The following is a 16985-nucleotide window of genomic DNA, read 5'->3' as shown; positions in this document are numbered from 1 at the left end:
TGAATAAAGTTAACTAAAGATCTGCATCAATATAATGTGGGTTACTTTGTGTGAACTGGAGACTGACAGCAGGTCAGTGCTAATGACAGCTGAGCAGCAGGAGCTGCAGGGCTCAGTGGTCTGTACTGATCTCTAATCTGTCATTCTCAATGAGAGAGGCTCCCCACTGACACTCTGATAGAAGGCTATGAGAGTTAGGGGGGGATCACTGTGGTAATAACACCCCTACAGCCTCATAGGATCAGTCGTCCTTGTAAATGTTTAATGGAATAAAAGGTGTTTTTGGCTTTGACTAGGAGCAAAACTGCTGTTGCTACCTGGAAAAGTGTTCTTTAGAACATCTAGTCAGGTTGTTGCAAGGCAGTTTGCTTTCACATCTGACAGGTATCAATGCAGCAGCCTATCTCTATCTGTTTAGTATCTCTATTATTGATGTTGTGATGTGTATTATCTGCTCTGGCCACCATGGGACCAGCAGGCTAAATTTGGCCCTCCAGAAAGATGTATTTCGTCACTGCGTTTCCAACGTTTATTATAAAATGTTCTGCAAATAAAGCAGCTTTGGTTCTGTTTAAGCAACTAAAACAACTTGGTTAAGGTTAGGGCTATTGTTTGGGTTAGGGTTAAATAACAAAAATGTTAAATGTGAATTACGGTTGAAACATTGGAAACCCTGGGATCGAACACTGGTTCCCTGGTTCTAAGGCAATGGCTTATGGCCATCCACCACCCCGACCACAACTCCACTACTTTCCACCATGCTATTTCAATAGCAGACTGTCATTATTCACATGACCACTAGAGGACTAGGCATTGATACAAATATCTCAAAATTATTTTGGTTCACAAACATTGCGATTGAACATGATTTTGCAGAAATGCAAAATTCCAAGTTTGTTCTGGCAACTGGGCTGCCTCTCTCTTTCTCTCAATATAGTCTTTCAACAAATAGTGTAAATACACACACACACACACACACACACACACACACACACACACACACACACACACACACACACACACACAAGTAGTTTATTGTCATATGTATAATACAATGTATAATACAATGAAATTCTTTATGCTTTGAGCACCCTCAGCCTTACATACACAAGGACATGGTCACAAAGACCGACAGAAAAAGGGTGTAGACCTACATAACTATGTAGGCTACACGTGATACAGACATGTCTGTACACAGTACGTGTAGACATAACACAGACCACAATACAGTACAGTACAGTAATGGTACACAACAAAGTGACAGTGCGTTGCAGTGTGTGTGAGTCAACTGTTCAGCAGCCTGACTGCCTGAGGGAAAAAGCTGTTACTGAGACGGGTGGTGTGTGATTTGATGCTCCGGTAGCGTTTTTTGGAAGGGAGGAGTGAGAACAGGGTATGAGCGGGGTGGCTGGTGTCTTTGATGATGTTTTTGGCTTTCATTTTACAGCGAGAGTGGTGAAGATGTTATGGAGGTTTGGTAGTTCTGTGCCAATGATTTTAGCTGCTGTCTTCACAGTCCTCTGCAGCAGTCTGCAGTCCTGGGCGGTCAGGTTGCCGTACCACACTGTGATACACCCTGTCAGAACACTTTCTATGGTACAGCGATAGAAATTCACAAGGCCTTTGGTGCTCAAGCCAAATTTCTTAAGGCGCCTCAGAAAGTACAGTCGCTGCTGTGCCTTCCTGCTTCTTCTGAGGATCTGCCTCCAGCTCCACACTGTCTGTCACTACCTGCTTCTTCTGAGGATCTGCCTCCAGCTCCACACTGTCTGTCACTACCTGCTTCTTCTGAGGATCTGCCTCCAGCTCCACAGTGTCTGTCACTACCTGCTTCTTATGAGGATCTGCCTCCAGCTCCACACTGTCTGTCAAGTCTACCTGCTTCTTCTGAGGATCTGCCTCCAGCTCCACACTGTCTGTCAAGTCTACCTGCTTCTTATGAGGATCTGCCTCCAGATCCACACTGTCTGTCACTACCTGCTTCTTCTGAGGATCTGCCTCCAGCTCCACACTGTCTGTCAAGGCATACAGAGTACAAGCTTTACTCGACTCACGCTTTCTGAATAAGTAATCTGTGAGAAGTAACAGCTGTCCAGGATGCATTATTCAAAACAGCAGGATTTGGCCTATGTATTACAATCTTTATACTGATTGTAATATTGCTGCTGTTTGGTAAAAACCTTCTATTTCCAAAATGTTTTTTAAATCTGTCCAGGGACTTCATTCTTATTCTTCCATCATGATTTTTTTTTAGTATAAAACTGGGTTTGAAAAGCTTTAATATATTTCATGAAACATTTCTTAACCCATAGAGCAGCATGGATTCCTTCAATTGGAGTTAAAACATGAAAATCACAACAAAACAAAACAAAAATCACCGGACAGTGTTGAGATGCTAATGTAACTAAACCTGCTTCATTCCACATCTACACGAGCTAATGACGTTCACTGTGCCTTTTACAGTATATAGGCCTGACATTTCAAAAATACTAAATAAAAAAATTATGAAAATGTCGAATAAAATCATTTAATTTGTCTTGCACCACCACACCAGTAAAGCACATCATCTTTACATTACTTACATTGCTTTTACCTAAGTGTACACCCATTTTATTAAATAAATCATCAATTCTGACAAATAAAGTCTTTGGTGTTTGTTTCATGTTGTGCTGCGCTTGTTAAGAAGCATCACATCATCACTTAAAACATGCAAACAAAGACAAATCTGTTCTTGATGTGTGTTTGATTGTGCCACAAAGGCATTGTGCATAATGTGTGTTTGTGTGTCTGTCTACCTGTTTGTGTGTATGAGTGTGTGCGTGTATGTGCGTGCGTGCGTGTGTGTGTGTGTGTGTGTGTGTGTGTGTTCGGGGTGCGGGGGTGCTTCTTTGTGCGCTTGACTTGAGAGACTTCCTCCGACAGGTGTGAAGCTGCAACAGTGTAACCCGCTGTTAGACATACTGGCCCTATTTATAGAGACGGAGGAGGCAGCGAAAGACACGGCGAGGTGTTCTCTGTCTAATCTCCGCCTCTCTGCAGCAGGTGTTAATGAGCCCTGCGGGACTGGCATGCGTGAGCGTGCACAGAGCCAGAAAGAGACATTCTAAAATTACTATTTTTTTCTTTGGAAAGTGTTGAAGTGAATTAAGTGAGAAAAAAAGAAAATATTCAAAACTCTGTGGTGATGATGATGTCGAAACTCGTGAGGTGAGAGTTCACGTCGAAAGCTATGTGCGTCAAACTGCTGATGACGCTCAGAAGCTCAAAACAGGCAGTAAACAGTGGAACTTATCTGGTAAAGGAACTTCACTGGTGTTCCAGCAGTGCCCTCTGGTGGGTGTGTTGCGCCATCCTTTTTCCAATTCCGTGCTCTAGTCTCTTTCCTAATGATATTGGACTTGTGGGAATGCCAGAAGAGCACGTTAAGGTAAGGTTAAGGTACGCTAAGGTATTATCTTTTACCTCAACAAAATTAGAAATGGTCGTAGCACGTTTTTCAAGGACGAAAAGGAAAACCAGACCATAGAATTCACACATCTTCATGTTTCCAAGGTACAGACCTTGGACAGACCTCACACACTGAGGAAGGCCTAGGGCCGAAACATGTATGTGCTGTACTGCTCCTGACTGAGGTAAATTAAATATTGAAAAGGACTTTTTGAGTGCTGGCTTTTCCTTCCTTTTGTCCAATGTACAGACCTCAGGGAAATTGATGGAGGATTTACATGTTGGTACTGTGTGTGTATATCTGGTTTTACGGCCATTTAGATGACGTCAATGCCAATCATCAGTGAGCAAAATGGAGGGGATGTAAGAAACATGGAAAGCAAGATGGCTGAGTGGGTAGCGCTGATAGAAAGGTTGTGACTTGTGATGAGGGCAGAGAGGATGAAAGGAGTCAGAGGAGAGGGAGAACGAGTCTGGCTGATTGGTTTCCATGGTAACTGCTGCTGATGAGGTGTGGGGTCTAAATAAGAGAGCAGGTCCTTCTGGCTTGGTGTAGATCCCTGTCACACATCAAGTATCACAGACTCGTACACAAGGACTGCTGAGCTTTGATCCTATAAGCGAGCACGTCATGCTTGTTCTTCCTGAGGCAGCAGAGGTTTTAACCAAACCCAGACGCCATCTTGCTACCCTGGCTTTTTATTCCATGTAAACGAACCTGCAACGCATTTCAACCAAACCTTGAAGCGCATTGTGTTTTTTGTGCCCCTGTCTATTTCCTTTGAAGATGTACGTAGTTTGTAAACTGGTTTCAGTACACATGTACTTTATACTTTGTTATTAAACGTCTGCTCCTATCTTCCAAGAAGCTATTTTTTTGTCTTGTTTACCATAAAACAAAAGGGAAAGTATTTACCGTATTTTATGGTTTTGGTGGAATGCCACTGTAGAAAAATATTATGTTGTGTAACATTTAAATATATATACATGTATAGGGGAGAGTTTCTAATTGATGGAAATCTCAAAAAATGAAAATGTAAAATTGTCACCATGTGAAGGGTTTTTGCAGATCACGACACATATGTTCTGCTGTCAATTGTGTCAGGCAAGCAGAGGCTGGGCGGGGGGGGTCTACAATGCCAAAATGGGTGTTTCAGTCCTGTCAACAGCATTGCATTGTGTCCCGAATTTTGGTTGGAGCTTGTGTGGGTTTGAATGGGCTTCTTTATGATAATAATGGCAGAACCTGGATGTCATTTGAAGCACCCAAACCATAACAAATACTAAAGCCATGTCCTATAAACTCCAGTTAAACCTTCTATTTGCTCACCTATACTTCACACTGCCTTTTCAACCCAGATGCCAAGACTGGCAGCTTCACTTTGTTTCCAGTTTCACTCCTGTAACACCTCGTTGCATCAGACATAGCACCTAAAAGCTCACATAACATCACATTTTCACACTTTAACTTTCTAAAGTCTCGGGTAAAAATGAAGACCTCCACTGATCTATAAGTTGTTTCACTGCATCATCCTCATGGTCTTTTGGGATGGGCTGAACATCATGTAACAGCCAAGGAGTAGTGTCATATATCATATCATATCATATCATGTCATGTCATGTCATGTCATGTCACGTCACGTCACGTCACGTCACGTCACGTCACGTCACGTCACGTCACGTCACGTCACGTCACGTCACGTCACGTCACGTCACGTCACGTCACGCCACGCCACGCCACGTCACGTCACGTCACGTCACGCCACGTCACGCCACGTCACGTCACATCACGTCACGTCACGTCACGTCACGTCACGTCACATCATATCATATCATATTTGCAGAAACCCTTCAGAAACCCTGCTGCACATTGTTGGTAATGATGAGCCAAAGAAGGTTGAAAATGAGTTTTGCAGGTACTTGAGATTTTGAGTGATTTGGTTACTTTCATCTCTGTAGTACATCGTGGTGAATAATTATTTTCATAAAACAAAAGGGAAAGTATTGATTTATTTATTTTAGTGGTTTTGGTGGAATGCCACTGTAGAAAATACAACATTGTGGAATGTTTAAAGCCATCTTTCCTCACATTTTACTTTTAGACACATAACAGATTCAAATACTCGTAACTTTTGATCTGAGAAAGCTATCTCAGTCATTCAAAAAGCTATGTATAGGAGTTTCTAATTTATGGAAATGTAAAAAAAAACATAAATGTCAAATTCCCACCATGTGAATAGTTTTTCACACATACTGTATATCATATCAAATATGAAGACATCTTTCAATGTCATATAGCAGATCTAAGAGGAAAACAGCAAAAGAAAGTGAAAGGAAGCTAGACTCTTACACAGGAGCAACAGAGCGAGGAGCCTCTCTGATGTTGCTGTCAGCTCAATAATAGGATCAGTAATGAGATCAGCTCTAAACCTGGTTCATACTGTGACTCAGTGCCCTGCTTTACACCTGGCATTCACATGGCTCTCCTCTCCAGACTGGATCTAGATACAGTCTGATTCAGCAGGACCATCTCCACCTGCCATTCAAATGCATGGGGCCACACGGAATTGGATTGGATTGCTTTTCTCCTTGCAAAAATGCAGATTAGCAAGCACTCGGGAACTTGAGATACAGTAGAAGGGTCTATACACTACTAAAAGCAAAGTAAAATAAAGAGCTATCTGCTATAGTCAACAGTTGAGGAGAGGGATGCCTATACAGTAGTGGAATCATGAATCATGATTTCTGCTATCTCAGTTGTATGTGAATTGGAAACATGCATTCACACTTCGTTAATCAGCACCATGGAGGATAGCAACTCGCCAACTCCACTGCACAGCTCAACCGCACCTCCCCCACCAAAGTTAGTGCAATTTACATTCAAATTAATGGAATTGGCTGACTCCTCTTAATATTTTGCGTCTCCCGTGCCATTTGTATAATCACACATGGTTTAAATCACTTACTTCTCATTAATAATCTCAATTAGTTGATTTTTTTTTTACGTTGCAATGTATGCAGTCACATTCAAATGTTAGCTACTCTCATTGGCTGCCATGTGAATGCTGAAGAAAGCCTCTTCCACTGCCCTCCATTACAGGCAACAGCTGCTGACCTCTTTTCCACAGCCTTAAATGCTAGCTAGGGTCTTCCATCTCAACTCACATCCACACAGATACAATCTCTCTGTGTCTCTCTCTCACACACTCTCTCTCTCTCACATACACATACACACACACACACAGACACAGACACAGACACACGCACGCACGCACGCACGCACGCATGCACGCGCACACGCACGCGCACACACACACACACACACACACACAGACACACAGACACACAGACACACACGCATGGACACGCACGCACGCACACGCACACACATACACACACACACACAGACACAGACACACAGACACACACGCACGCACACGCACACACACACACACACACACACACACACACACACACACACACACACACACACACACACACACACTCACAGAGGCATAGATGTATAGTTACAGAGGGAATTGGCTGAGAGCTGAGATGTGATGTGTGGGAGGCATATGGCAGAGTGGCCTAATGCACAGCTTTTACACTGTATTATAACCAAAGGGAGCAGGGTTTCACAGCACGGCTCACAGGGGCGGGGCAGGTTATTCTAAGTCTTGTATCTGAGTGCCTCCTTTGAGTATACTGCATATGCAGACATTTAAGAAGGTGGGCAGTCAGAGTCTTGAGCATAATTTTTCTCCATGACAGTCATGAACCGCACTGAGCCTATAGCTACAATTATAACTTAAGCGGTTAAGATGAACTCTTGAAATTAAACTTGTTGCTATTATAGGACTCTGATCAGTAGCATTAAAGTATGTTTTTTTTTTATTACAGCTTGATTAAGAACGTGAGCTAAATCATAAAGATCATAATGAAGAAAGTATCAAAAAGTAAAATAGTTTACTTTGCAAATTGATTGTCAGTACGAAAGTAAATGCAATCCTGCTGAATCCAATATGATGTAACATCTGCATCACATCATAAAGCACTTGCAATGCAATGATGTCGCTCAAACAGATCCTCAAGCTGCGTTCACACTGACCTATTAAAGTTTTTCGCTGGCATTGAGTTTACATACAAAGTCAATGCAAATGAGCGATTGAGCGTATATATTCGCCTGGGAGAAAAATCGCTGGGCGTCCGAGCGACAGAGACAGAGCGATAGGGAAAAAATTTGCTCGTCGCCAGAGATGAAATATCCCAACTCGAGTGAAATTACGCTGGCATCAGTCGCTCGCTGTTCAACGCTTATTGGCTGCCGTGTGAGAGTGAGTCAAGGATCACACTGGCTTGGAACAAACCGCTGGTTTATTGTGTGGCAACAAACCGCATTGACAGCTCATTGACAGGCTGACAGTTGACATGATGTGAAGTCTGTACTACCGGTATAGAGCTCGCATTAGGAGCACGCTGATAGGCTTAGTTTGTAAACAACTACGGTGGCTCGTAGTGGACAAATATCATGACATTGCGTAACGTTATAGCCCCCAGATGTCTGTCAATTATTGTGCCTATTGATGAGCGACAGAGCGACAGAGCGATTCCAAATGGTTCAGTTGAGCGACAGAGAGAAAAATAAATATCTCGGTGTGAACACAGCTTTATAGGAATCTGTAGCAGAACACGGCACAGAATGCATGGAGCTTTCCAGATGAGAAGATGTGGGTCTGCTCATCTGAAGAAAATGAGCTTCTGGGCTACTTGGTTTGTCTCATCAGATTAGAGGCAGTCTAACTACGCACCAGGTTATGCCTTTCCCCACTTTAAGTTTGAAGCCTCAGCTGGCCTGTGGTGCTGGAAGGTGGGGGCAGAGATGTGTGGTGCTGGAAGGTGGGGGCAGAGATGTGTGTGTGCTGGAAGGTGGGGGCAGAGATGTGTGTGTGCTGGAAGGTGGGGGCAGAGATGTGTGTTTTGTGGAAGGTGGGGGCAGAGATGTGTGGTGGTGGAAGGTGGGGGCAGAGATGTGTGGTGGTGGAAGGTGGGGGCAGAGATGTGTGTGTGCTGGAAGGTGGGGGCAGAGATGTGTGGTGCTGGAAGGTGGGGGCAGAGATGTGTGGTGGTGGAAGGTGGGGGCAGAGATGTGTGGTGCTGGAAGGTGGGGGCAGAGATGTGTGGTAGTGGAAGGTGGGGGCAGAGATGTGTGGTGCTGGAAGGTGGGGGCAGAGATGTGTGGTGGTGGAAGGTGGGGGCAGAGATGTGTGTTTTGTGGAAGGTGGGGGCAGAGATGTGTGTTTTGTGGAAGGTGGGGGCAGAGATGTGTGGTGGAAGGTGGGGGCAGAGATGTGTGTTTTGTGGAAGGTGGGGGCAGAGATGTGTGGTGGTGGAAGGTGGGGGCAGAGATGTGTGGTGGAAGGTGGGGGCAGAGATGTGTGTTTTGTGGAAGGTGGGGGCAGAGATGTGTGGTGGTGGAAGGTGAGGGCAGAGATGTGTGGTGGTGGAAGGTGGGGGCAGAGATGTGTGTTTTGTGGAAGGTGGGGGCAGAGATGTGTGGTGCTGGAAGGTGGGGGCAGAGATGTGTGGTGGTGGAAGGTGGGGGCAGAGATGTGTGGTGGAAGGTGGGGGCAGAGATGTGTGTTTTGTGGAAGGTGGGGGCAGAGATGTGTGGTGGTGGAAGGTGGGGGCAGAGATGTGTGGTGGTGGAAGGTGGGGGCAGAGATGTGTGGTGCTGGAAGGTGGGGGCAGAGATGTGTGGTGGTGGAAGGTGGGGGCAGAGATGTGTGGTGGAAGGTGGGGGCAGAGATGTGTGTTTTGTGGAAGGTGGGGGCAGAGATGTGTGGTGCTGGAAGGTGGGGGCAGAGATGTGTGGTGGTGGAAGGTGGGGGCAGAGATGTGTGGTGGAAGGTGGGGGCAGAGATGTGTGTTTTGTGGAAGGTGGGGGCAGAGATGTGTGGTGGTGGAAGGTGGGGGCAGAGATGTGTGGTGGTGGAAGGTGGGGGCAGAGATGTGTGGTGGTGGAAGGTGGGGGCAGAGATGTGTGGTGGTGGTGGAAGGTGGGGGCAGAGATGTGTGGTGGTGGAAGGTGGGGGCAGAGATGTGTGTTTTGTGGAAGGTGGGGGCAGAGATGTGTGGTGGTGGAAGGTGGGGGCAGAGATGTGTGGTGGTGGAAGGTGGGGGCAGAGATGTGTGACACAGAGCAGGGATGTCAGCGATGGAGAAAGCATGTTTGCTGAGCTGTTCCAAACTCTGCTGCTCATAATGAAATATTTACCGCTGAGGCTGCCATGGTAAACATGTGTGGGATAGCAAAGTGCATCAAGCCAGGGGTTAGATAAGAGGTTAGGGAGGGAGGATACGTGTGTGTGTGTGTGTGTGTGTGTGTGTGTGTGTGTGTGTGTGTGTGTGTGTGTGTGTGTGTGTGTGTGTCGAGACACAGAGGTTTTCTTCGCTGACAGGACAGGCAATTGCAGAGGTGAAGCAGGAGTCACAGTGAACAGACCCTTTTCACAGCAGCCATTTTGAGGTTTGAAAGCAGGGTCAAATCAGGTGTAATCAATAACATTAATGAGGGCCCTGGCACTGGAACACCTAAATGGAATGGAACCATCATTAATGTTATTGGTTACACCTGGGAAATAGCCAATCAATGATGAAGATACGGACAGGGTTTGTGAGCCGCTGTCAATAACCTCTTCCAAGATCTTTCCACCTTGCACTAAGTGTATTAGCAGAATACCCCTCCCTGTGTGACTGGCCATTTAGTCAGGCTTTGCTCACAGAGTTGGTATGCAGCCTCTCCTCTCTCTCCCCAGAGGGGTTTCATAGTCCACTTCCCTGGCTGATTCCAACTCAACTCAGCTATGCTCCTCCACTCAGGTGTATTCTTAGCCTGGTAAACCATCTGGTCACGTGAACTCACATTTGTGTTTCGTTCTGCGAGACTGTCTGGCCTCTGCCCCCCGGGGCGGGCTATTTCAGATTCCACAAGGTGCACGGGCCAATCAGGGACCTGCCCCATAGTTGACATCGTAGCCGGCCAATCAGGAACACCGCTGTCAAAACAGTAATGGCTGCCTCCGTGCCTCTCCGGCTCGAGCAGTAACATCAATGTTCGTCAAGTTAAACACCATAAATGCAGTTATCGCAGAAATAGACCCAAAACAATTAAGCAAGATCAGGAGTATGCAACAGTTTGCAACAGAAAAGACGTTTTCGCCGTTCTTCCGAGTGGATTTGAATTGACGACACTGATTGGCTGAAGGACTGGATACTTCCACACACTGAAATGACTGTGCACAGCTCAGAGTCCAGACAGATTCAAAGAACTAAACAGAATGTGAGTTCACGGATCCAGATGGTTTTAACCAGGCTAGTGTATTCCATCAGTAGCTAACAAATGGAGCTCTCCATGGTGCTGAACCTGTCTTCACTCATTTTGGCCACTAATTAGCCATTTTTGCCAATTTAGTCAGCCCTAATTACATAATTCAAAAAGGTCAGGTCAACCATAGGTGTGCTCCTTACACTTCCTGAAAGATTCAGTGCAATCGCCTGTGAAATGGCTGTGCCCGAACACAATTTCTGCTCACTCACACACACACACACACACACACACACACACACACACACACACACACACACACACACACACACACACACACACACACACACACACACACACACACACACACACACACATGCAGACTTCCCATTCTTATTATAGGATGAAAGATAAATAGGTGAGTCAAATCAATAATAATTGACTCACTATTATTTTACCCACCAATAGGACTGGGGTAACTGATGAGCTGTTATTTTCTGCTTACTGTAGCCTACATGTATTTCTATGGATGGCGCTATGGTAAATGATAGAACGTAGGAATATGATCCTCTCCAACTACAGCATTTCATCCAATCGGGGTTAATCAATACATTTGCCCATTCATCTTTCACCCAATCAGAGCTGAAGGATCCGCTCACTCACCTCCACAAACAGGAAGCAGGGGACGATGGAGCTGCTGCTCTTCACGCCCGGCTTCTCCTCCGCTGCCATCCCTCGTTCCTTCTGTCTCTCCTGCCCTGCTCTGACCAGCTCTCTGTCTGCTCACACCTGAGGGAGGGGAGGGGAGGGAGGGAGAGAGGGGGGGAGAGGGAGAGGAAGAGAGGGAGGGAGAGAGGGGGAGAGAGCGAGGGAGGAGTATGGGGTTAGTCTGAGGCCGCCGGCCATCTCCAGGTCAAGTCCACAGTGTGAGATTAAGTGGAATCCAATCAGTGCAAATGAGCTCTGGCTTCTTCTCTTGATGTCTTGTCTTTCCTTCTGCACGATCACCCCCCCCCCCCCCCGCTTTTTTCCTCCCTTCATTTTATTCTCTACTATATTCCTGCAATGGACTTTTCATCGTTTATTTCAATGCTACATCCATGAATATTTAATTTGTGCACTAAACGTGACCTCATTAGCTTCACACTGTGGGCTTTATACACTCTACAATTTACTGTTGTACTCATTTCAATCACTTGAGTTGTTTGCATCAATGTGCCTCAGAAACGGCAAAACATATTTCAAGTTCTGCAAAACTGTGTCACAGTCTGCCTCTCTGCTCTGCATTTTATTTGATGTAACTGTTGCATAGTAGGCTCCATACATCCATCCAGGCCACGTAATACTTAACAACACAATATACTTACTGTAATAACATGGCTTAATGATGCATAGTACAAAAAATAAAAGCAGTCAATTATATTGCAGGTCAATGGAGTTCAGCTGCAACACAACTCATTTGGTGAGATCCATACTTGCTACTTCCTACCTCAAGTGGCACAAGTGGTACAAGATTGGACTACAAGGGGCAAGAGGCAACATTCCTCACAGTAACTGCCAGCGGTAAGTATAGTGTGCCCCCTGTTGGCACACCTGGCAAACAAGCCCACATCCAGAGCACATTTATCATCACCTCTCAGAGCAGAGAGTGCTGAGCTACACTCACCTCTGCCTTTCACATATTATAAATGAGACGACTGCTCTTGTGTTTTCAGAGGCCGACAGCAACAATGGGGCATGTCCACATATTTATTGTGTACTGTAAATCACTGATCAAGAGAAGAGAAGAGGAGAGGAGAGGAGAGGAGAGGAGAGGAGAGGAGAGGAGAGGAGAGAAGAGAAGAGAAGAGAAGAGGAGAGGAGAGAAGAGGAGAGGAGAGGAGAGGAGAGAAGGGGAGAGGAGAGGAGAGGAGAGGAGAGGAGAGGAGAGGAGAGGAGAGGAGAGGAGAGGAGAGGAGAGGAGAGGAGAGGAGAGGAGACTTTTTCGTTCCCCCCAGGAATGAGTGTTATGTGCTGGAGAGCTTTCTCTCTCCTAATTCCTTCTTCGCTGGTGAAGAATAGGCCCGAGGGATGAATACGGCATGAAGCCAAGCTCTTAGTAGTGCTCAGAAAAACACAATGTGCCAACCAGCACTGCTTTCATAGAGGCTTGTGTTGTGTTGTGTTGTGTTGTGTGTGTGTGTGTGTGTGTGTGTGTGTGTGTGTGTGTGTGTGTGTGTGTGTGTGCTTTTAGAGAGGGTTGTGTGTGAGTTCATGTGCACAATTGTGTGTCTGTGTGTGTGCGCTAAGAAACCAGCCCATGGCACCCCCCCCCCCCCGTTCCTTGTCCCCTCCCCCCACCACCACACATATCCCCCTAGTCTTGAATCCCCACTCTCTAGTCTACCACTTTCTAGTGCCGAATCCCCACTCTCTAGTCTACCACCTTCTAGTGCCGAATCCCCACTCTCTAGTCAACCACCTTCTAGTGCCGAATCCCCACTCTCTAGTCAACCACCTTCTAGTCCTGAATCCCCACTCTCTAGTCAACCACCTTCTAGTCCTGAATCCCCACTCTCTAGTCTACCACCTTCTAGTCCTGAATCCCCACTCTCTAGTCAACCACCTTCTAGTCCTGAATCCCCACTCTCTAGTCTACCACTTTCTAGTGCCGAATCCCCACTCTCTAGTCTACCACCTTCTAGTCCTGAATCCCCACTCTAGTCTACCACCTTCTAGTCCTGAATCCCCACTCTCCAGTCTACCACCTTCTAGTGCCGAATCCTCACTCTCTAGTCTACCACCTTCTAGTGCCGAATCCCCACTCTCTAGTCAACCACCTTCTAGTCCTGAATCCCCACTCTCTAGTCAACCACCTTCTAGTCCTGAATCCCCACTCTCTAGTCTACCACCTTCTAGTGCCAAATCCCCTCTCTAGTCTACCACCTTCTAGTCCTGAATCTCCACTCTCTAGTCTACCACCTTCTAGTCCTGAATCCCCACTCTCTAGTCTACCACCTTCTAGTCCTGAATCCCCACTCTCTAGTCTACCACCTTCTAGTCCTGAATCCCCACTCTCTAGTCTACCACCTTCTAGTCCTGCATCCCCACTCTCTAGTCTACCACCTTCTAGTCCTGAATCCCCACTCTCTAGTGAACCACCTTCTAGTCCTGAATCCCCACTCTCTAGTCTACCACCTTCTAGTCCTGAATCCCCACTCTCTAGTGAACCACCTTCTAGTCCTGAATCCCCACTCTCTAGTCTACCATCTTCTTTGAATTTTAAAACTCACATCAGCAACATTACCAAGACAGTTTTTAATCATGTAAGAAAGCTTTCCTTAGAAGATGCTAAGAAACTGACTCATGCATTTGTATTTTCACAGTTAGACGACTGCAACACACTTCATACAGACTACTGCAACACACTTCATACAGACTACTGCAGCACACCTTATACAGACTACTTGTTAGGAAGTTTGTGTGAAGTTTGCTGGATCTTAGGTAAGAGCTCACGGGCAGTGATCGATTAGAACCACAGAGATGTCTTTCAGGAATTTATTTGGGATATCGGGCAGAAGCAATATACAGAGTAGCTAGCAGATAGATAGCTTACAGATCGCAGAAAGGGAACATAAGATATCATAACAGAACAACACCTTTATACCCCCCACATTCGAGGTATTCTTCGTAGGTTTCGCCGAGGGCCCTTAGCGCTGTCCTTACGGCCCTTAGGGCTGTCTCTTGCTGTGCCCTAGTCATGTGTTCGCACTCAGCCCTTGACTCAGCTACCTGAGCAGGGAGTCGGTTTTCCTGCTGGCGGCGGGTGAGCTCCCCCGGTCGGAGCGTCTGGGAGTGTAGGGGGGCCGGCCCCTGACTACTCGTGTATCCAGACATTTCAGACTGCTGGAGAAGGGATTGCTCCTCTGGTTGGTGGGGTGCTGGATCCAGAGCGATTAGTAGCTCATCTGACTCCTGTGCCATCTCGGAGCGTCGTAAGTCCTCGGATCCGCTCGAAGGACCAGTTTGTTAGGAAGTTTGTGTGAAGTTTGCTGGATCTTAGGTAAGAGCTCACGGGCAGTGATCGATTAGAACCACAGAGATGTCTTTCAGGCAATTTATTGGCGATATCAGGCAGAAGCAACATACAGAGTAGCTAGCAGATAGATAGCTTGCAGAGACAGAGAACCTTGTGTATGATGTGCAGAGAGAGAACAAGACCTAATTAAACATGATAGAACAACACTTTTATAACTCCCACATTCGAGGTATGACATCATTGGTGATGTCACAACGTCCCGGAAGGTATGACATCATTGATGACCTCACAAAGTCACGTCTGACATCACACAGTCTGGAGCCAGCCTAGACCGTCTGACATCACCGATGACCTCACAGGGGAAACTCTGACATCCCCGATGACCTCACAAGGTGAACTCTGACATCATCATCGATGATGTCACGGCGGTGACATCATCATTGCGTCGTGGGCTCCTTGGTTCGTGGGCGTCAATTGCCCCAGGAACAAGCCTGATGGTGGGCCATTATGGAGCATTTTCTACACTACTGCAACACACTTCATACAGACTACTGCAACACACTTCATACAGACTACTGCAACACACTTCATACAGACTACTGCAACACACTTCATACAGACTACTGCAACACACTTCATACAGACTACTGCAACACACTGCATACAGACTACTGCAACACACTTCATCCAGACTACTGCAACACACTTCATACAGACTACTGCAACACACTTCATACAGACTACTGCAACACACTGCATACAGACTACTGCAACACACTTTATACAGACTACTGCAACACACTTTATACAAACTACTGCAACACACTTTATACAGACTACTGCAACACACTTTGTACAAACTACTGCAACACACTTTATACAGACTACTGCAACACACTTCATACAGACTACTACAACACACGTTATACAAACTACTGCAACACACTTCATACAGACTACTGCAACACACGTTATACAGACTACTGCAACACACTTCATACAGACTACTGCAACACACTTAATACAGACTACTGCGACACACTTCATACAGACTACTGCAACACACTTCATACAGACTACTACAACACACGTTATACAAACTACTGCAACACACTTCATACAGACTACTGCAACACACTTTATACAGACTACTGCAACACACTTCATACAGACTACTGCAACACACTTAATACAGACTACTGCAACACACTTTATACAGACTACTGCAACACACTTCATACAGACTACTGCAACACACTTCATACAGACTACTGCAACACACTTTATACAAACTACTGCAACACACTTTATACAGACTACTGCAACACAATTCATACAGACTACTGCAACACACTTTATACAGACTACTGCAACACACTTCATACAGACTACTGCAACACACTTCATACAGACTACGGCAACACACTTCATACAGACTACTGCAACACACTTTATACAAACTACTGCAACACACTTTATACAGACTACTGCAACAGAATTCATACAGACTACTGCAACACACTTCATACAGACTACTGCAACACACTTTATACAGACTACTGCAACACACTTCATACAGACTACTGCAACACACTTCATACAGACTACTGCAACACACTTAATACAGACTACTGCAACACACTTCATACAGACTACTGCAACACACTTCATACAGACTACTACAACACACTTTATACAGACTACTGCAACAGAATTCATACAGACTACTGCAACACACTTAATACAGACTACTGCAACACACTTCATACAGACTACCAAAAAAAAACAATGATCGGCTGCAGCTTGTCCAAAACTCAGCAGCAAGAATTTTAACCAAAACCAGGAAAAGTGATCATATAATATAATACTATTAGCATCCCTGCACCTGGCTACCTGTAACATTGATGATATATTTTAAAATGTGTTTATTTGTTTTTAAATCATTAAATGGTTTAGCACCTTCATATCTTTCAGACTGCCTGTCAGAGTATATTCCAAACCGCTCACTCAGATCACAGAATGCTGGACTGCTAAATGTGCCAAAAACAATCAGCAAGAAGCATGCTGATGCAGCTTTGCTCTTGTTTTCATGTGTCCTGACTTTTCCCTCTTCTGACCGCGGTGGGGCCTGCTGGCCCAGCGCCGTGGGAAAAACGCCGTCATGCTGTCAGGGTGCACAAGCAGAAGCCTCAGGTA

General features: G+C 45.7%; 1 protein-coding gene across 1 annotated transcript in view; it reads right to left on the bottom strand.

The window, feature by feature from the left end:
• Positions 1-11503, bottom strand: part of plppr2a (phospholipid phosphatase related 2a) — a gene marked incomplete at both ends in the record, with an annotated part of 74693 nt that extends 63190 nt beyond the window's left edge. Inside the window, one exon of the mRNA XM_083648873.1 lies at positions 11435-11503. Within this exon, the coding sequence (XP_083504999.1) occupies positions 11435-11503 (69 nt within the window). The remainder of the gene's footprint in view (positions 1-11434) is intronic.
• Between the last annotated feature and the right edge of the window lie 5482 nt (positions 11504-16985).

The sequence above is a fragment of the Poromitra crassiceps genome (genome assembly GCF_964638095.1).
Source record: "Poromitra crassiceps genome assembly, chromosome: 13".
NCBI classification, from domain to species: Eukaryota; Metazoa; Chordata; class Actinopteri; order Beryciformes; family Melamphaidae; genus Poromitra; species Poromitra crassiceps.
This window is presented reverse-complemented; position numbering and strand designations above follow the sequence as displayed.